Source organism: Heterocephalus glaber, unplaced genomic scaffold, assembly GCF_053883595.1.
Source record: "Heterocephalus glaber isolate CG9 unplaced genomic scaffold, H.glaber_assembly_v1.0 deba00001479, whole genome shotgun sequence".
In the NCBI taxonomy this organism is placed as follows: domain Eukaryota; kingdom Metazoa; phylum Chordata; class Mammalia; order Rodentia; family Bathyergidae; genus Heterocephalus; species Heterocephalus glaber.
The window spans coordinates 14,639,778-14,660,254 of NW_028258316.1; the positions used below are offsets into that span (position 1 = coordinate 14,639,778).

General features: G+C 42.6%; 1 protein-coding gene across 18 annotated transcripts in view; it reads left to right on the forward strand.

Moving 5' to 3' along the window:
- The window catches only part of Cdk5rap2 (CDK5 regulatory subunit associated protein 2), a 193,924-nt gene that overhangs the window by 106,902 nt on the left and 66,545 nt on the right, over positions 1 to 20,477 (forward strand). For 9 of the 18 annotated variants that reach the window (XM_087182824.1, XM_087182822.1, XM_087182819.1 and 6 more), the window contains exons 19-22: positions 126 to 161; positions 8,071 to 8,166; positions 9,938 to 10,125; positions 17,839 to 18,268. In XM_087182824.1, the coding sequence (XP_087038950.1) occupies positions 126 to 161; positions 8,071 to 8,166; positions 9,938 to 10,125; positions 17,839 to 18,268 (750 nt within the window). The remainder of the gene's footprint in view (positions 1 to 125; positions 162 to 8,070; positions 8,167 to 9,937; positions 10,126 to 17,838; positions 18,269 to 20,477) is intronic. The other 9 variants (XM_087182817.1, XM_021262168.2, XM_087182823.1 and 6 more) reach the window with 3 other exon arrangements.

Below are 20,477 nucleotides of genomic sequence, written 5' to 3' on the forward strand. Positions count from 1 at the left end.
AGTACTTATGAATGTTTTTATCTATCATCTTTCTGTTAGTTTTTCACCTTTGAAATCCTGGGGCTTGTACCTTGCATCTCCACAGTGTACTGTCGGTATATCCTCAGACATTTTTTTTTTTTCAGATAAACAACAAGAGTCTAAGTCACCAAAGTGGTCAGGTAGGACTACACCTTGTGATCTTACCTGAGCTGCCCAGAGTCTTGGGATTACAGTCACACACCATCCTGCCTGATCCAGTGTGCTATTTAGAAACATCAGTACTAGGAAATCTTTTGGTGATATTAGGCATTGGTGATATCTTCACTTTTAGAGCAACATGTGTGCACTGACACTTTGCATGTGGTGGGCACAGTGCTGAGGGTCTTTTCCATATAAAGGAGGCATTTTTGTGAAAATGCAGTGGAGAAACACACTTAGAGAATCATGAAATTTTAGAATGCTTGTCTTTCTTAGCATCATTTCCACTTAATTGGGTCATACTGTGACTTTCTATAAATTTCCAGAATGATTTTCCTTAAGAGATACATATGTTTATTTCAAAGTGTAACTTGGGGGGGGGGTGGATGGATTCATAGCAGGCTGTAGCTTTGAGGTGCAAACAAATGAATAATTATTCATTCTTTGCTAATGATCTAAATGCCAAAGTGTAGTATTCAGTATAGTAACATACTGTGTTTCCCAGAAAATAAGACCTAAGTGGAAATATCTAGCTGGAGCCAGCCCTAGTGATTGTTATCGCGGTGATGGCCAGTGTTATGCAGAAAATTGTACCTCACTATTGTCTTGCTCTATGGCTACTCTGTAATGGCAGGTAAAACAAGATAGGCTGACTGGGGTTGTCATTTTTTTCTAGTTAGGTCTTATTTTTGGGAAAACACAGAGCGAGGCAGGAGAGCATGTGGTGACTGCATGGCAGAGTCTTCTTAAAGGCTAGAAACCGTCACCCTAGCGGTGATGATGAACACATACGTATAGCATTTCAAGCTTTCCTTTTGGCCACTTATAATCACTTCCTATCTTCCTATCCCATTCGGCCCATTGACCTTGTGTCCCAAGTGGGTAGTTTGCATTTTCTAGATCCAAGGAAGCTGTAACCATTCGGCATGTAGTTTTTTTGTTTCTTGGTTTGTTTTAGTACTGGGGATCGAACTTGGATCCTTGTGCTTGTGAGGCAGGCGGCAGAACCACTGAGCTAAATCCCCAGCCCTAGTTTTTTGGTTTTTGAGGAGCTTATAAAATCAGTATAAACCATGTAGATGAGAGAGAATTGATCCAAAGCAGTGCTCCACCCCTCAACATAAGAAAGCTGACTTGTGAAATAGGAGCAGCATCTTCCCCAATGAGAGAGTCGTTCTATGATCGAGTAGTGTGCCCCAAAAAGATCGTGAATGGGGCAGCAGAGGCAAAGACTAATCAATGGACCAGAGTCTGGCTAAAGACAGCATCTGGGATGAAAATGGAAAACCAGAACCTAGGGCTGGTCCACAGCATATTCTGAGCAGCAGGACTTGCAGAGTGGGGGCTGGACATGATTACTGCTCACTAGGAGAATGAGAGAGACGGGGGGGGGCGGGGAGAAGAATTTTGTGTTTTTAAATTTCAAAACACTAGTTCTGTCACTTTAAAACAGGTGCAATTGGGGGCAGGGGATTTAGCTCAGTGGTTCTGCTGCCTTTTAAGTGCAAGGTCCAGAGTTTGATTCCCCATACCAAAAAAACAAAACAGAACAACAGCAACAAAAAAACCAGGCACAATTGTAGGGGCACTTGCCTATAATTCCCAGCACTTTGGAGGCTGACATTGGAGAACCAGCCTGGGCTACATAGCGCGTACAAGGCTAGTCTAAACTCCATAGCAAGACCCAGTCTCCAAACAAATGAAGAAACAAACAACCTAGGCACAATTAATTAGCATTTTGGAATTGTTCCTTCCATATTTGTGTGCATGCACACACACCATAATATAGTTTTTATCCTGTTTTTTCCAATTGCTATTAAGTTACAGCATCTTCTGCCATTTTATGAATCCACTGGAATTTAACAGCCTCACCCTTATTGGACATTGTTTTAGGATTGTTTTAAGTGATTTGCTATAGTAAAATTTGTACTTAAAGTCTCTGTATACAGATCTTTTACTGTGTGTAGGATTTTTTTCTTGGATTATATTGCCAGATATGTAATTACTAGGTCAAAGACAGATAGAGATATGCAATAAGCATAGAATTTATTTTCATAGAGCCACCCCAACAACTTTCAGATTGCAAAAGGGTAGAAGTTATGGGGGACCCTGGCAGAGTTTGTCAGGTTTCTCTTCAAAATGGCTGCCCTGGTACAGAGGCGCACCAGCTAGGAGCCATGTTGCTTACTCCCTCTTTGCTGGCTCCACCAAACAAACAAAAGCCCATGGCCAGCTGTTCTTTTGTTTCCATGTACATTTGAAAACCTCTTATCTGATGGCCTGCATTTTCTTATGTGTGTATGTATGTATGCATTCATTTATTTAGTCAGGATCAAACCCAGGAACTTCCCACTGAGCTACATCCTCAGCTCTTTTATTTCTTATTTTGAGGCAGGGTCTTGCTCAGTTGCCCTGAGTGGGCTTGACCTTGTGATCTTCCTGCCTCAGCCTCCCAGAGTTGGGATTACAGGTCTGTGCTGCCATGACCCTCTTAAGTTTATTTGTTGATTACTAAGTGATGTTATAGAAGAAACTGGTTGAGATTTTTTTTTAGTACAAACATCCCAGCAACAGCACATGGCAAGCTGCTGCTGAGGGCATAGGTGCATTATTGAAGAGAGAATGTGGGCAAGGGATGTGGAAAGTTCCCTCATTCCAACAGTATGGAACAGTCCTGGCTACCCCTGACAATGAGATGTGCAGGGTCTCTGGCCAGACTGTGGTCAAAATGGGAAGACACTTAGTCACAGAGTCATGGGAGTGCCTCACAAGCCTGGCTCTAGTTGCAGGAACCACACAGGCAAGCACCTGGGACAGGTTCCTTGCACATTCATCATGAACTATACAGAATGAGGCTGTACATGAATTAATTACAAAAGCATCAAATGTGTACACACGTTTGGAAAACTCACCAAATTGTTACCTATGTATCACAAGTTGTTAGACCAAAATATTAAAAATGGGATACAAGTATATATTTCTCTTCTGTCTTCTTTTCAAAAGGATTAATATTTTCAAAGCATATATATGCTATTTTCCACTAGCAAGACCTATGAAGAGATCAAGCAGCCCAATATCCTTGAGCCCCCAGAGGCCATGAGCCATGAAAGGCCCAGGCCAGGGACAATGGCCAGGGCTGGGGCAGGAGCTGGCCTACAGTGCAGAACAGAATGCTAAAATCCCAAGAAAGGAAGATGTCTTTGGCTAAAACTTTGGCATTAAATAAAAGAGACAGGCTCTTAAGTGAAATAAATAGGACACACATGTAAATACTGGTGTGAGAAACTGAAAGTGTAAATGAGGACCAAAATGTATAATAGGTAATGTGAAATAGGAAGAAAAGGTCCATAGGGGAAGTGGGGCGGGGGGAGAAGGGGAAGAAAAAAATATGAAAAAAGAAGGAAAAACCAGAAACAAAGTCTTTGTAAATAGGGAAGGGTGGAGGGGTGCAAGGGAGTGCAGGGGAATGGGGAAAAAACAAGAACCAAGATATATCATGTACAGGTACAAATTCTCAATGATGAATGTGATCATAACGTATACCTAAAATGTACCAATAAACTTAATGACTTAAAAAAAAATAAAGAGACAAACAGAATAGGAGTGATTGCAGCAGGGTCCAGTCAAGGTGCTGAGCACTGAAAACCGTGAACCATACAACACATGGACCTGCCATCTGTAGGTACCTAGGATATATGTGGTACAAGGCACTGGCACTGGCACCTTGCGAGTGCTCAACAAGGGTCAGCTATTACTTGGATCGTTGTATTGTCCTTAGGCATGGTTAGGAAACTTTTTTTGGCATGGAGAGAAAGCATGGATAGATGAGCATAATTTAATTGAGCTCAGCTATTTGTAGGGCTGTCATGTTGAACAAGGAATAGACCTTGTGTGACTCTAAAGGACGGAAATGGTACTCAGAAGTAGAAAGTGCTTATTAAATGTTCTACTAAGAGTAACAGGATAATATTTGGTTTGTCAGAGTAGATTTAATTTCATTAAAAGGAGGAATATTCTAACAATTCAGCTTTGGAAGTTCTTACTTAGGAGTTTCACTTGACTCATAAAGGCCTTGGCGCGATGCCTGGCAGGTAGTAGGCACTCAATAAAGCACAGCTATTTCCATTTCATTTTTTTAGTGAGTTAGTGGCGGAGTTGGAATCGTAATCCTTCTCTGGCTCTGTTCAGAGCTGTCCTAATAACACCATGGGCAGTGCTTCTAAACTTTTAACAGGTGTGTGGCTTTTCTGGGGACCTTGTAAATGCAGATTCTGCTTCCATAAGTCTGTATTTCTAAGAAGCTTCTGGGTGATAATCCTGTTGCTCTAAGGAATAATTCTCAGTAGCAAGAGCCAAGGTAATGCTGAAAACCATTTGGTTCCAGTTCTCATTTTGACAAAGTCTTTATTCATTCATTTGTTCTTTCAGCAGTGTTTCATTGAGCAGCAGGCATTGATGTTAAAACTATGAACGAAGACATGATCGCCACCAAGTCTAGTGTGTAACAGAGAGAAACAGACAGGGTCAGTCGCAGCAAGAGTGTTGCTGGAGGATTGCAGGAGCATGCTCCTAAGGAGCATGGAGGCAGGTGTCCAGCCCCGCCCTCCAGGGAGGAGGAAGGAAAGAGGCAGGGGGCAGCCCAGGAGAGAGTGAGTCACAGAGTGGTGCTTTGAAGAGGGTGCCTTAAGTAGTGTCAGGTTCTCTGAGAAGACAGGGAAGAAAAACAGCCAAGTTGCATGACCTGGGCAGTTTCTTGAGAGTGAGAGGATGGAGCCAGCTTTCAGTGGCTGGAGGAGAGAAGAGGAGCAAGGAGATGGAGCTAGAGCTGGTTGACACCAGGAGCCATAGGGGTCCTCTCTGGCTGGTGGCAGGGTGGAAGCACAGCCCAGGTACCTTGCCTCAGAGTTTGTTCTGACATCTTGTTCTTTGTCTTTGAAAACTGCTAAGTCACATTGACGTTAAGGAATTTCTCTGTGTCCACAACATTTGATTTCCTGGTAATTGCTGGAAACTGAGAGTTTACTTTTAATTTAACCAAGTCAGCAGAGGTAGAGAGACATGCAGGTTACTGTGTCTTGAGGATGGGATGGTTGTGATCCTGGAGAGGCAGAATAACTGAGATGCTTTTGATATTTTAACATGGAATAACGCGTATTAGTGATAATTTGCTGAGCTACATTTAGACGAACTCTTCTCCTGTCCATAGGAAGTATGAAGGGGCTTCTCCGTTCCTCCTCCCCAACCCCGGTGGGATTTTACTCCTGTGCCAAAGGTCTTTGGGGACCTGGCATGGACAGTTTCTGGATAATGGTGGCAGGAAAAACCTCATTGCAGAAGGTGAAAAGTGACCCTTTTCCAGAAACTGAAGAGTGTTCAGTGACCTCAGTCCATCATCACTCCATCTTTTTTTTTTTGGTACCAGGGATCGAACTTGGGTCCTTGCGCTTGTGCAGCAGGCAGCAAAACCACTGAGCTAAATCCCCGGCCCTCATCATCACTCCATCTTATCTTTTTTAAAAAGTAAATTTATTTTTAGCTGATTTATAAAAACATAAAATTATAAATATCAAGGGGGTTCCCTGTGATGTTTCAGTACATGTGTACATTATGAAATGTTTAAATCAGGTCAAACATATGTTTCTCCTCAAACATTTCTCATTTTTCTATAATGAAAAGTCAAAATCCTTTTTGTTTTATCAAACTCACTGTTAAAACATTATTGTTACCTAAGTCACACTACAGTGCACAAACACACCAGAGCTTCTTGCTCCTAACTCAACAGACTACCCACTGATCAGCTTTTCCCAGGCCCTCTCCTAGAACTCTTCCCACCCCCTGGTAACCACCATTCTACTCACAAGTTCTAGGAGATCAACTTTATATTCCACGTGGAAGTGAGATCATGAAGTACTTGACTCCCCACCTAGATTCTGTTTCCATTTCCGCATATCCATCATCACCATGCCTTGCCTTTTTTGATAAATTTTAATTGAAATTGCAAATACCAGTATATTTTTCCTACATCAGTATGAATATCTTTAACTTCAGTATGTTTATAGTTAGCTTTTTTTACATACAATGAAGTACAGCAATTACAAGCCAGTACTGGCTGAGTTTTCCAAGAATGTCTATCTGTGTGACCCAGATCCCTGTCAAGATTCCTTGTGTCCCTTCTTGTCAACCCGATCCCTATGCATTTAAGCTGCTTCTGTGAGTTTTGTCCCATAGGATTAACTTTTCCTATGCTACGGCAGATCTTCAGACAGAATCATGTCGTATGTTCTCTTTTGTGTAAACTTTTTTCACTTAGCATCTTTTTGACACTCCTCCGCATCATTATGTGAATCAACGGTTTGCTCCTTTTTTGTTGTTCCACTGTATGAATGTATTCATTCTTTCATCCTGTGGGTAAAGGGTGATAAGAATATTCAAACACAGATCTTTGTGTGGTCAGGCACTTTTCTTCTCTTGGTGAATGCTTATGAGCAGACTTCCTGGGTCATAGGTTATTTTATAAGGGATCACCACTACTTTTTCCAAAGTGAATTAATGTTTTTATATTCTCACCAACAAGTTTGATAGTTCTAGTTGGTCTGTATCACTTGAAAGTGTTTTCATAATGAGGGAGAACCAATAGAGGAAGAGAGTTCCTCACCCATATTTGTAAACTTTTATGCTTTAGTAAGTATAATTATGCGTATCCAGTCTCTTTAATGCTTGATAGGATAATAGGGTGTGGGTTTTGATCACCAGTTCTCTTTAATCCTGATCCCAGATTTGGATGTGGGCAGGATGAATATGTTCTGGGGACATTCTAAAGTGAATTCTTTTTTTGTTCCAAAACAAGATTTTTCCTCTAAGCAGATCAGAATTTAAGTTGGGCTAGGTGAGTTTTGGGCTAAATGTAGGAACTCATAAAATGAAACTGTTGTGATAGGACCCTAAGTGTCTCATACGTAAAGCTACCCAACAAGGGACCCAGCACTCTGGGTTTGGCACCTCTGTGCAGAGCTCACTACTTCTCAGTGAGGGGAGGTTGGCTGTGATTCTGAAACAGCTGCGTTTGACTCCCTTCCTCTCATTTTTCCTTTGGTTAATACAGGTGTTCCATGACTAGAATCTTTGCTCTTCTGGTGAGCTGAGGTCTGGCTTTCTCAAGAACTTCATGCTGTCCATTCTGCAAAATGCAGAATACAGAAGCTTTGGCATTTCAACTTCTTTAAAGTGGTAGATTTATTCAGTCTTTGTAAATAACTGTCTTTCATTTCCAAAACCATAAAGTTACCATCAGGCAAATTCAATACTCTTCTCATTAGTGATGAGGACTTTTTGTCAGCAAAATGACAGCGTGGCTGGGACTGTCCATCTCAGATGTGTGACAGTCTGACAAGAGGTTTATGCCCTATGTTAAATAGGAGAAGTGATGCATAAATTGAGCACACCATAAATTTCACTTACTGCTTTTTTGCTATTTGCTATTTTGAATTCTGTCAATAGCGCTTTTCCAAAATCTTGCTACTTTTACATAATCTGAAAGTGGATTTAGCAAAGGCAGAAGTGGCAGTAGCACAATAGGCAGCATAGTCAGTGTACAGCAGTGTAGAAAGACTGCAAGGGCACAAGAAATGCCTTTCTTTATTTCTTGGAGAATCTGTCCTTAAATTTTACTTGATCCTGGGTAGCTGTATGTGATTTGCCACAATTAGCAACTCTTAACTTTGGTTAATTTTTATTTCATGGCTTTGGCATTTGTTCCTGCCTCTTTTTTTTTTTTTTTTTTTTTTTTTGTTCTGCATTGTTAAAAAAAGACATCAGTGGTTTATTCATACATATTCATGCTGCACATTTTTTTTTGGGTTGCATTTTCACACCATTCCATGCTCCATGTAGCTTCTGCCTAGCAAGGAGGACGAGGACACTATCAAAATTGAAGAGGATGACGAGAATAATTTCCAAAGTGACCAGCATTTGGAGCCAAGTAATGAGGTAGGAACACGGCAGTTAACTCCTTATTCTACCTACACCACTCTGCTGGAGCTGGCCTTCAGTTTGGAATGTGTTCAGTGCATTTCCTGTTCATCTGCCTGTATTGACTGCCTGCTGTATGCGCTTCTCTTTGCTATCAGCAGTTATAAACTGAATGATAGAACCAGTCACAAAACATGAGAACAAAAGTGTTGTTGCCAATAAAAAGAACAGAATAACAGGGATTGGATGTTGGACCTGGATAGATGTTTAGAGATCTAATTTAGCCTATTCATTTTATCCTTTGGAAACTCAGGCCTTTGAGGGGAGATGATTGATCCAGAGCCTAGAGTAGGTCATTGTCAGAGCTGGGACGAGAACCCTTGTGTCTAGACAGCCACGAACTCTCAGGTCACTTGAATGCAATGTAAGGGGATATGGATGGAAGTAAGTGACCTTCTTCAGTCTCCTGGTGTTATCTGGACATGGTGAGAGATTGACCCCATCCACATAGAATGTTGTTCCTATCATACTGATACTGATGAATTGGAGTATACAGTCTCTAGGGTTGGAAGAATCCTGCAGACTGAGCTGTTGTGGGAGAGAGGAGGCTACAGGTGTGGCATTTGCATTCTTCACAATGTTCAGGTTTGGGGTGTCATGAACAGGGGATACTACAATGGACATTGTTTGAGAGAGCAAAGCAAATGAAAACAGGGTTTTGGAATCAGGCCTGATTTTGAGTCCTAGTTGTGGCACTGCTGTCTCTGATGATCTCAGTTAACCCTTGCTTAGTCTCTAAGCCTGAGTTTCCTCATCATTGAGTATAGTAACACTTCCTTTAGGATTGTTATGATGCTTAAAAAGAAAGTCATGTAAGAAGTGCTCAGTAAATGATAATAATTACTATTTTGATTATTCTGTTCTAGATTTTTCCATTTTTGGAGGTTGCTTGTTTGATGGATTGAATAACTAGATTGGTGGCAAAAGAAGACCTATAAATAACAGCTCATTTGTATGGGTCTTGTCTTCCATTTAAAAAAGTCTTAATCATTTTTCCAGTGTGGAAAGATGGGGGTGATGGCTAGTGTATATATCACTAGCAGCAATGAAGTCAAGAGGAGTTATTTATAGACTGGTAGAAGAAATTTACAGCTTTGGATAGAGGAGAGAGAATCCTAATTGCAGCACCACAAGACATGCCCAGAACAGGCTTTAACTGGATGCTTCCTTGGTGCTGTGCTTCTGGGACTCTCAGTGACCCAAGAAGGTGAATCTGTAAATAACGACTCCATGGGAATTAAGAACTCCCCACCTTCCTAATGAGACATTTCAAAGCCATGTTAATTAGTATGTGTCTGGAAAGAGTGAGTTGGCTTTCTCATGTGGGCAAGAAGTATATAACAAATGTTCAAAGCACTGTTGATGGCATGGATTCCATGACCTCCTCAGGAAGCACTTTTAAGGAGATGGGCGTTAGATAGGAGAACAGACATCCATTGTGCACCTGTAGGGAGTAAGACATTTAACCTGACTCATTCACTTCATTGTATTCTCCAAAGGAGGTAGCATTGCTGTCCCCATTTTTCAGATGAGGAAACTGAGGGTGCCTTAAAGTGACTGTGTGTGGACCTGCGTGCCTGTGTCCCTCTTTTTCCTTCTTTCTCCCCTTTGATTTTTCTCTCTGCTTATTTGTGCTCATTTGCCCTGCATTTCCATCCTTTTCCTGTCTTCCATGTACTCCCTTCTCCTCTTCCACGTCTCAGATTTGACCAAGTACCTTTATTTACAGATTATAGAGGATGGTACCAAAGGAGGCTATAAAAATGGATATTTAAGGCACACAGATTCCAATATTTTAGACCACCATGGGGCTCATAAGACAGGCTGCCCTGGAGATCAGAACCTAGAAGGCAGCAAGCTCCTGGGCCTACTTGCCCCTTTCTTCAGTGAGAAAGCCATGCTGTCACCGGAATCCAGGTAGGTGTGGGACCCAGGTGTGGCTTTGTCCCTCTGGTTTGAGAGGAGAACGCACTCACTCTGCTAAATGGATTTAGGTGCTGGTGCTGTACAATATACCTGGGAGAGCTCCCGAAATGGCTCGGAAGGAATCTTGCCAGTCGTGCAATTAGGTAATTAGGCTGTGCACTCGTGGCTGTGAGCGGGCTTCAGCGCAGCCTCGTGCAGGCCCATTAAAAGGAAGCGAAAGAAGGCTTTCCTGGAGAATTATTCCTGGGAGCCCCAGAAATGGCTGCTTGGCTGTTGGCGAGAGAAATCAGCCCTGCTGGAATCTCCTCCAGTTTCTACAACAGCTTAAAAAATACCACTGTAGTTGTGACTCTGCTGTTTTATGTTGAGCTTGAACTAAAATTCTCTTCTCATTATATCTGCTGGGAGTCATTCCTATGTGAAGAAATACTACAGGTTGTTTTCCTTAAAACAAAAAAAGGAGAAACATTCAGTACATTTGTATCTTTTAAATGAATCCTTCATGAGCTGTTTTCTCTTTCATTTTCCTTTTAGTTCATCCATGACAGCTGCTTGGGTTTTGGACTTAGAACTGTGCTTTCATCTCTCAGTGTCTCAGTTTCTTTGATCACTTCTTTAGGGTTGTTACGAGGAGTACTAAAAAAATCTTTAAGAAAAATTGGTGGCCTGCGTTATGTGTTCAATGAAAGTTTTCAGTTCTTTTCTGTACAGATGGTTATTAACTACTGCCCAAGACCTCTGGCAAGAGCCAGGCATTCTAGTATTTCTTATGCCATTGTTTGGCTAAGATTTAGGTCATTGGTGGACATTTGCTGCTATTGCAGGTGATCTTCTTAGTCACTCAGCATTCCCTGAGCTAGTTAGTGATAGAATCATTGGAGAATTTTCTAGGGAAATAATCAGTATTCTTATTGGTTGGGGAAATAACCAGTTACCTAGACATTCCTTCGGGGTCAGGTGAGGGGAGTGTTTTCTTTGCCCTGGAAAAAGCAGAATTTGGAGTGAGACAGACTGAGCTCCTGTTTAACTGTACCATTTAGATCTTGTCCCATCTCTACCCATCTTTGTTTCTTTATCTGTGAAGGAGGGTTGGGTGGGGTGATGACAATTATTTACCACATAGGGGCCTTATAAGGGTTAAATGAAATAATGGCTATATAGGTTCAGGTCAGTACTAAGTGAGATTTTGGCAATATTACTCTCTATATCGTGCCCTTCCAATTATTCCTACTAACCCCAGGTAAGATTCCTGGCGTATAAGTACAGCAGGGATTTATGCCTCTGTATTCACTCGTGAGCCAGTGTCTAATGACCCCAGTGCACAGGCGTAATAGACTCAAGCCTAAGCTGTCTCAGTCTTTGAGCTCCTCTGCCTTCCAGCCATCTACCTTGAGGCCTCAAGGGGCAGCACAGTGGCTAGGCCCCAGAGTAACCCTGATGCAGTGATCCTGTCTGTCAGAATGGACTAGGAAGCAGATCATCTACTAATTACATTAGTCTATGTTCTTTCTAATAGAAATAGAATAGTCTTATTAGTTACAGTTGTCTTTCACTTAATCAGAGTATCTCGTTTGTTGAAGGTGGAATGAAAAGGTCTGCGTGGCCCACCTTGAAGAATGGGCTGGCAGGTCCCTCCTCTGCCTTGGCATTCTCTGTGTGTGGGATGCTCAGCCCTTGCTTTACAAGCTTCTGGCTCATTTGGACCTTACTCTCTAGGGAACATGGTTTGAGATTTTACCACCTTAAGTTTTTGGTGTTTGTAGCCTAAAATAAGGTGCGATATTTCATAGCTAAAAAATTATAAAAATGTAAAAGGGGAGCTTTTGGGAGATCAGAATCAGATCTGGGAGATCTGAATCTGCAGTTCTAGGGATGATTGAGGGACAGGTAAGGAGCCACCAGAACGTGAACCTGGCAGGGGTCCACAGAGGTCTGCAGAGGATTGACAAAGGGACTGGGTATATTTTGGCTAGGGGAGATGTCTTGCTTGAAGGTAGATTCCATATTAGAGAGGGACTCGTCTTTGGGAGCTCTAGACAGGACCCCGGAAACCCAACATCCTCTTGGATACTCCCCTCTTCTTTACCCCCCAAAACTAAGTCCCAATCAGGCTACCTCTTAAACAGCTCTTGAATCCATTTACTTCTCTCCATCTCTGTTGCTGCTTTTAGTGTGCATCAAGCGATCTCCAGTATTGCTGTAGTAGCCCTCAATCAGTCCCCTACGGTCATCTTTGCTCTCTTCCTATCTATTCTCCACAGACTTCCAGAGCAGTTATTTAAAAATTCAGTGTATCATTCTATCTAAACCCTTGAGAGGGTCTCCACTCTTCTTGGGGTCAGGATCTTTCCATGGCTTGCCAGGCCCTGTGAGATCTGGTAACTCTGTCCCTTAGTTCTGTTCATACTGTTCTTGTCTTGCTTTCTGTGCATCAACCACAGTGCCCTTTTTTCAGTGCCTAAAAGGGGTTGAGTATCCTTTGTTAAGGGCCATTGTTCATGCTGATTCCACTGGATAAACACTCCTGGCTGCCCTCTCCCATCCCCCCACCCTGAGCGCTGTGTTGACCCCATTCATGTGCGGTATCCAAGCCTCCATAAGACCCTGATGTGGTCAGGCACTCAGGTTACGTATATTCATAGGACATGCCACACTTTATGAGCATTCAACATGGCACAGCACAGGGCTGTTTTGCAGCTTCAATTTTCCCTCACTCCCATCCCTTCTTGGCTGATGACCTTGCTGCATACATCACTGAAAAAGCAGAAGCAATTGAACTCAAACCACTGCTTGCCTCTATTGCTACAAACTCTCTTTCTGACTGTTGGAGTAGAAGAAATATCTCTGTTCCTACCAAGATCAGCCCTCCCCATGGCTTAGTTCGTCCTCTTTTGGCCCTTCTCTCCTGCATCGGTAGTTTTTTCTTGTTACTGAATCACTGCAGCAGCCCCATAAACATAAGACATGCCTGATAGCTGACATTTGGGAAAAGTACCCCTTGCCTTCTGATTTCACATCCATTGCAGCTACTGCCCACTTCTCAAAAGATTTGTCTATATTCACTGCATCTGCTTTCTTCCATTGATTCTCTTTTTACCATTCCAAGTGTTTTGATAACTTTTGCTGTGCCTATCAAGGTCAACAATAATTTCCATGTTGCAAAATCCAGTGTCGGGTCTGCCTCTCAGCAGCAGCCGGCCTCTCTCTCTGGCCTGTTTCCTTCTGCCCCAGTGGCTCCTCCTGCTCAGTTTCCTGTGTGGAGACTCTGTTCTCAGCCCCTTGCTTTGCTTCATCTTTCCACTCTCTCATGATGTTGGAGTATGCCTTGTGACTGCTGGATGTATGCTTAAAGCCCAGACCTGTCCTCCAGGTCGCGCAGCCAGCTTTGCACTGGTCATCTCCACCTGCGTGTTAGCAAACATCTCTCCATGAATTGATCAAAATCCAACTACTTGTTCTAATCTACTTCCCCCCCATTCTTTCTCATGTCTGTTAATACCATTGCTATCCATCTAATTACTGTTACCAAAAGTGTAATTTCCTCAGTTCCCATGTCCATTAGCAAATCTTACTGATTCCACCTCGAAGATATATTCCTAATCCAACCACTTTTCTGTTTCTACTTTTTTAGTCCAAACTGCTATCATCTCTTACCCGACTCCTTCAACACCTCAGCCTCATTTGTCTCCCTGATTCCGTTTCTGCCCCTCCATTCTCATTACCAAAATGATTAATTAATTAATTAATTTGAGGTACTGGGGATCAAAACAAACACCTTGTATGTGGTAGGCAGTTGCTCTACCACTGAGCTATACCTCCAGCCCCCAGAATGATCTTTTGAAAGTTTAGATCAGATCATGTCTCTCCCATCCTTAAAACCTTCCAATGGATTTCCATTGCCGACAGAGTAAGATGAGACCCAGCACCTACTATTTTTCTGTTTTCATCAGCCACCTCTCTTTTCACTGGCCCTCAGCCACACTGACCTTTCTGTTCTGCATATATCCAAGCTTGTTCTCACCGGCGGGATTTGGAATAGCTGTTCGCTCTACCTGGAATGTACTTTATCCATATGTATGTGACTAGCAGTGTCTGCTAGATATCAGCTCCGTAGAGAGGCCTTTCCTGACCACTCCACCTAAAGGGAATCTTATTTGATGGTTTGTCTCTGGATTTATTCCTTCCTTCTTCCTTACCTCCCGTTCATATTGCTTACCATTACTTTACATTGAATTACTTAGTTATCAATGATGTATGACTGTGTCTGCCTTCTCCTGAACAGAATGAATGTAAGTTCCATTGTTGTTTTTCACCATGCATAACCACTGCCTTACATGTCACATTGAAAGTACTCAATAAATATTTGAATGAATATGTGGACAATTAATAGCTCAATCTGCTCCAGAAGGTCAGTTTAGAAAACAGGAAACGTTAATTCTGCTTTGGAGTCAAAGGGTTGGGGTCTAATCTTTGTTCTGTTGTTTTTCTGAGAGATCCTGAATCTTTGTGAGCCCATTTTTTTCATCTGTAAAATAAGGTTAATAATAGTTCCCCTCTCACAGTCTGAGTTTGAGGATTCAGTGTATTTAAAGGATGAGGCACATGGTAAGTGCTTAGTAAATGTCAGTGCTTTTCTCTACACTTTCTGTGTGGCACAGATGCTCGGGAAAGGGCACATAAACACTTTTGGGGGCTCTGAAAGGACCCTTGGACTGAAGCATTCCAAAGGTCCTGATTGCATTGACAGCTTAATGAATCTGCTGTTCAGATTTCCAGCAAAGTAGCACTTGAAATGTTTTATTTAGTAGCACCACTGCTTTAGTATATTGTAATGGCTCTTTTACCAGCTTTTACTACCCATTTGTAAAGTGTTTTCTTGGGTTTTGCTGTGTGTCGTTTGGTGATGAGGAATGGTCCTCCTTTGGCTAACTGGATAGTAATCGTCATTATTTCTTATCTCTGTTAAAGAAGGAGGGGAGAGGAAAATTTAGGTTAATATCTCCGAATACTTGTAATACCAGAAATATTTTTAAAGTCAGGTTTTCTGTAGTTTAAGATGATTCACATATCCTAGATGATACTATGATAGCGTGAGCAAGGTACCATACATTTTAGTTTTTTTTTTTTTTTTAATCCAATTTATTGTCCGGCAGGTGTTAATTTGAGCTGAGTTGACCCTGCCCCCTGATCATACGCATCTGGGTATGAGGAGGCCTTCGTTCCTGCCCTCAGAGGGTGCAGTGGGGAGGATAAATCAGGGTGCCTGCTACTTCCAAGGGTAGCACATATCAGAGGGAGGGAAGGCCAGGGTATGTTACAGGAACTGTAGGATTTGGTCTGACTGCCTCACAGGATTTCGTGAAACAAGGCAGGAAAAAGAAAAAGAAGAAAAGGAAGTAAGGTTATGTGGCCATGCTGACTTTTTCCTGCAAGCTGCATGACCTCATCCTGACCTGCAATTATCCCGCTCCTGGAAGGCCAGCAGCCTTCCAACCAGCTCTGCCGAGAGCCTCCCCTCTTCCTTTCCTCCCTAGTTCTCTGCCTCAGTTTCTTCACTTCTTTGTTTCTTTTGAATGTGTTTCCTTCCTTTATTTTTTGGATGATAAACATTCTTATTTTGAAATCTTCAGATTGTTTTATGATTTCTGTTTTCTGGCATGTGAATTCTCTCATTTCCTGAATTGTCTTTTTGTTGGATTTTCTGTGCAAATTTGATTTGCTTGTCCTAACAGATTCCACCTGTATTTTCCCTGTGTGGTGGTCTTGAAGTTGCCTGAGGTCAGCATCTTAATAAAGGTCAGTGACATTTGTGTGGTTCCTCTTCCATCCTGGGAGTTAGACTTCTGGCTCCACTACTTTCTGCAAAGGCCCCCATTCTGGCCCCCTTCTCAGGGCTGTTTCCTCTGTGCCTGATCTGTAGGTACCTTTATCTTAAGTTTGAGCCCACTGGTGGACCTTGAAATGCTCTCTTATCATGGATTTTTGCTGTCATTTCTGTGATCAGAACAGTGGAAAGAGCTCCTGTGTGTGCTTACCACCTGCTTGGCAGGAAATCTCTTCCTTTCTGAAGCACATGTGTGTGGAGGCCACCACATCACAGGCCTGTCAGGGCCCTCCTTTCCTTCACATGGTCTGCCAGAATCTTCGTGTCTCTCCTGCCTGGCTTTCCAGCCTCAACTCCTTATTTGCTACACTTTGGTGGTTGTTCATGTCATTGTCCATGCTCAGATTATTCTGCACTGATCCCGTACCATCCTTTCCTCAACTTCAGAAGCCCCCTTCTGACATGTTTCTTTCACCTGTAGTCTGGACACTGGGATAGTTGACCTGTAACCCTACCAGACTTTCACAGTGCCTCTGTTTCCCTTTTTATGTTGTGGAGTGATTTGCACACACTGACCTCTCACACCAGTCTTAAGTCCTTGCTGGCAATTTTGTATCCCTGGTTCCCCCTACAGTGCCTAGTACAAGAAACACACTCACCAAAGAGTTGTCTTAATCACTGGCACCATACCATGTGTTTTAAGTGCTGGGCTAGTTTTGTTTCCTTGGAAAGCAGAGCCTGAGATACAGACTTGGGTACAAGCGATGAATTTGGGATGTGGCAACAGGGAGCATGAGTGCCAGAGAGAGCGTGGAGAGAGTGAGACAGTGAAAGCCAAGCCAGTAAGGGTACGGTATTGACCTGGTAAATGCTGTGGGCAGCTGGGGCCCCATCCTGCTGGGCACCCTCTTAGGGACAGAGTAACCTGTGCCTGTGTTGTCCTCTGAAGGTTAGAACCTGAGCTATTCCCCCCACAGCTCTCTCCCCATTGAATGAGGGTTCCCCAGAGGTATTGGCTGCCCCGTACTTCTATACTGCCTGGCTCAGAGAGCTTTAGAAGAAGCCAGGTAGTGAAATGCAGAGGTGCTCCAGGTGGGACTGGCTGTGTCCATAGATGCCCACAGCTGCAGCTGAAGTCAGAGGGGAGCCAAGGACATGTGGCAAGGGACATAAAAGTAACTGCCACCCAGACACTACCTTGTTTAATTCTCCTACCTCTCCTGTGGAGGAAGACTTATCTTTCTTTCAAAGAATCACAGAGTTAGAATATGAAGCCATTTTATTTCTTTTATCTTATTTTTTGCATGCTGGAGATGAATCAGTGGCCTTGTGAAGGCCAGCACCCCCATCCCTGAAGGCATTTTTATCTGCCTTCAAGGTCAATGTGCCTCTGCTGTACATACATGCATGTTGATGAAGCATCTCTTCATGAACATCTATTTATTGAGCACCCACTATGTACCAGGATAGGTCAGGTTACCCATGGACCAGACAAGTTGGTGAGATTCATCCAAAGCCATCCTTGCCCTTGGTCGTATGAATGAGGACAGTGTCTCAGGTTGTGTTTGGTCACCCTGTAATGTCTTGACACCTTATGGTCCTTCTTGATCCTACCTCAGCCCAGCCTATGCTCACTATCCATGTGGCCCACTCACTTGGTGTGTATTTTGTGTCAAATGTTGCTCTTACCCATGCAGTAGACATAGTAGTAATTGCCTTGGTTGGGTATTGTGAGATGACATGGGATAAAATGCTTGGTGTGGTTCCTGGCCTATTGGGACTGTATTTCGTTTAGGCAGAATCTAGGCAAGAGTTAGTGGGGACAACTTGGGAACTGGATAGAGGACATGTTTATTTTTCTTGCTTCCTTCTCTTTGGAGAAACAGGCCAGACCTTCTGAAAGCATTACATGAACTGCTTCTGGAACAAATATGCTTGGCAGAACAGGGAGTTTCTGGAGAATACCTTGATGGTCAAACTGAGAAGAAATTTAAGCAAATGATCATTCAGCTGAGAGATGAACTCGGACATTTGGTTCAAGCTAGCTCATTCACCAAGCCACATGGTGAACTGAAGTCAACGGAGGCCCAGCTAGTAAAGATGGGTGAAGTGGCCGTGGTGGAGCTGAAAGATGCCTCAGTGCAGACTGTGCCCATGGAGAATCACCTGGTCAGGTTTGAATGTGAAGGAAAGAGAGAGGCTTGGAAAGAGATGCCAACAGATGCCATATTTGGTGCTGAGCCAGAGAATGAGTGCAGGATGCCAGGACAACAAGCCACTCCATTTCCTTGCCCCAGCACGGCCAACAAAGTAAGTTTGTCTGTATGTTATCTCCACTGCCACCATATTTTTCCACTTACATGAAGAAAAAGTCTGGTATTTCTGTGCTCGTGGCCTCGACCTGGAGGTGTACATGCTTCTACCTGTCCCCCTCCCTCCCTCTTTCCTGTCCTCACTCCCATTGTCTGGCTCCCCTTTCAACCCCAGCCCTATCTCATTTTCTGTGTGTCAGGATATTTTTGCATTTTCCTTAGAAAAACCATACATGGAATCATGTTGATATATCTGTCTTAGCTTTCTCTTTTACATTATGTATTGGAGACATTTTTTTTCTTATACTGGCTGTATAAGATTCCGGTGTGAAGATGTGCCAAAATACAGTTTTCACCTGCTGATGGACATTTCGGTTAGCAAGTTGAAGTAAAATTGTAATGATTTTAGAGTGGGGATGAGGTTTTATTTTGTGAGGACTTTTTGAGGGAGAAGTATTTTTCTCAGGGCTTGGTCTGGATTCGAAGCCAGGTCTGGATTCGATCCTGAGTTTCCATGATTGGCCAGCAGTTAAGAGCCTTGGCTGGGGTTCCCACTGTGCCTAACACCCTTTCCTTGGTCAAGCTACCTTTCAGTTATGGTTGCCCAAAATGGAAGGCCCTGGTTTTGTTGAGTATTCAGTGTAGGTGCTCTCTTGGAGTTGGGGTGAGAATCCTTGTGGCTGGGAGATATGTTTGGATAGGAAAGAAGTAGATCGTGTTTCTAATAGAGTTCCAGGGTAGACTGTTGGATTCTTGTCTCTGATGGTTATTTTGTACCTGAGAAATCAACTGTACACACTGCTTCATAGCATCAGAATGGAGAATTGAGTTTATTTTCTGACCACTAAATTACTGCTTTTGTGCATACCAAAGAGAGTTAGATATATCATTAGCAAAATTGCTTTTGATTGTTTTAAATTATGCACCCAAACTGTAATTTCCAGAAAAAGGTTTTCTAAAGATATCAGTAGAGACCTAAAAAGAAAAAAATACACTGTCATTATATTAATGGTACTCAAAATGCAAATTTGTGTAATTTGGCTAGAATGAAAGTGCTCTCATCTGGCCCAGCTCCTTCAGTTAGTACCTGTCTATTAGGAAAACTAGGTAGTTTTTTTGGTTTGTTTTTGCGTTTTTCTATTGTGTGGGAGGTGTCATCCTCTGTTCAGGAAAATTGGATAATTGAATGGACTTAATTTCCCCAAATATTTAAATATTTTTTTTGTTTGAAATTATCTGTCCTGGTTGTGTTTTGAAAGGAGAGAAATTGTACTTTACTTTAAAATTTTCATTACTATATATATCAGGGATTGTGCTCAATTCTCTCTACACCATCTCATTTAATCATCTTAACAAGCATGAGTTTTGTAAGTATATGTACATTTTACACATGAAGAAATATAGACATTGAAAGGCTCAGGAAAATGGTCCAGTGTGACTCAGCTGGGAAGTGGACTGCTGAGATGTTATGAACTTGCCTGGTTGTAGAGGCTTCAGCGATAGTGTCAGCCTATCTTTTTCAGGGAGTCTGGAACCCTCTCATCTCCTATGTGGTTTCCAGCATATGCAGACATGAAGAAAGTTTAATGGTTTTCTTTGTGGTTTTGGTCGTGGCTTATACAAGCACTCTGGGATCCTGCACACATAACTGGTGGTGGAGCGTGAAACAGAGACCAGATATCCTGGTCCTGGCTATTTAGTTACAGAGGCAAGAGGAAGGACTTTACTTAACCCATGTTGAGTCCCTGGATAATAAGTCTCCTGACCTCAGTGGCTTGCATAGGATTAGTGTGGCCTAGACCCTATGGCTGTCATGGTGGCAGATGGACATAATGTGTTGTGTCATGAATGTCTAGGGCAGTACCTTCTATGTGGTAGGAGCTCAGAGTTCGTGAGTTCCTGCCTCCATCCATTGCCAAGCAAGAAGTTCTGATATGACATTGCTAATAAGTGGGTAGGTGGACTCTGTTTGGAGTCCATAAGGTAGCATTTCGCACGCTGTTATTTTAGAACAGGCATTGGGTTGAATGACGGCGGTCTTCCAGCTTGAAATTGGCTTTGGCATTTGTGTACTTTCAGATATCTTTTCTGCTGCCATATGACACACAGATTTGGAACTAAGAATAAAGATTGGTGGAGACCCAGGACCAAGCAAGTGACTGTTATTTTCCAGCCCTCTTTGCTGAGCCATCCACCTCTTCCCAAGT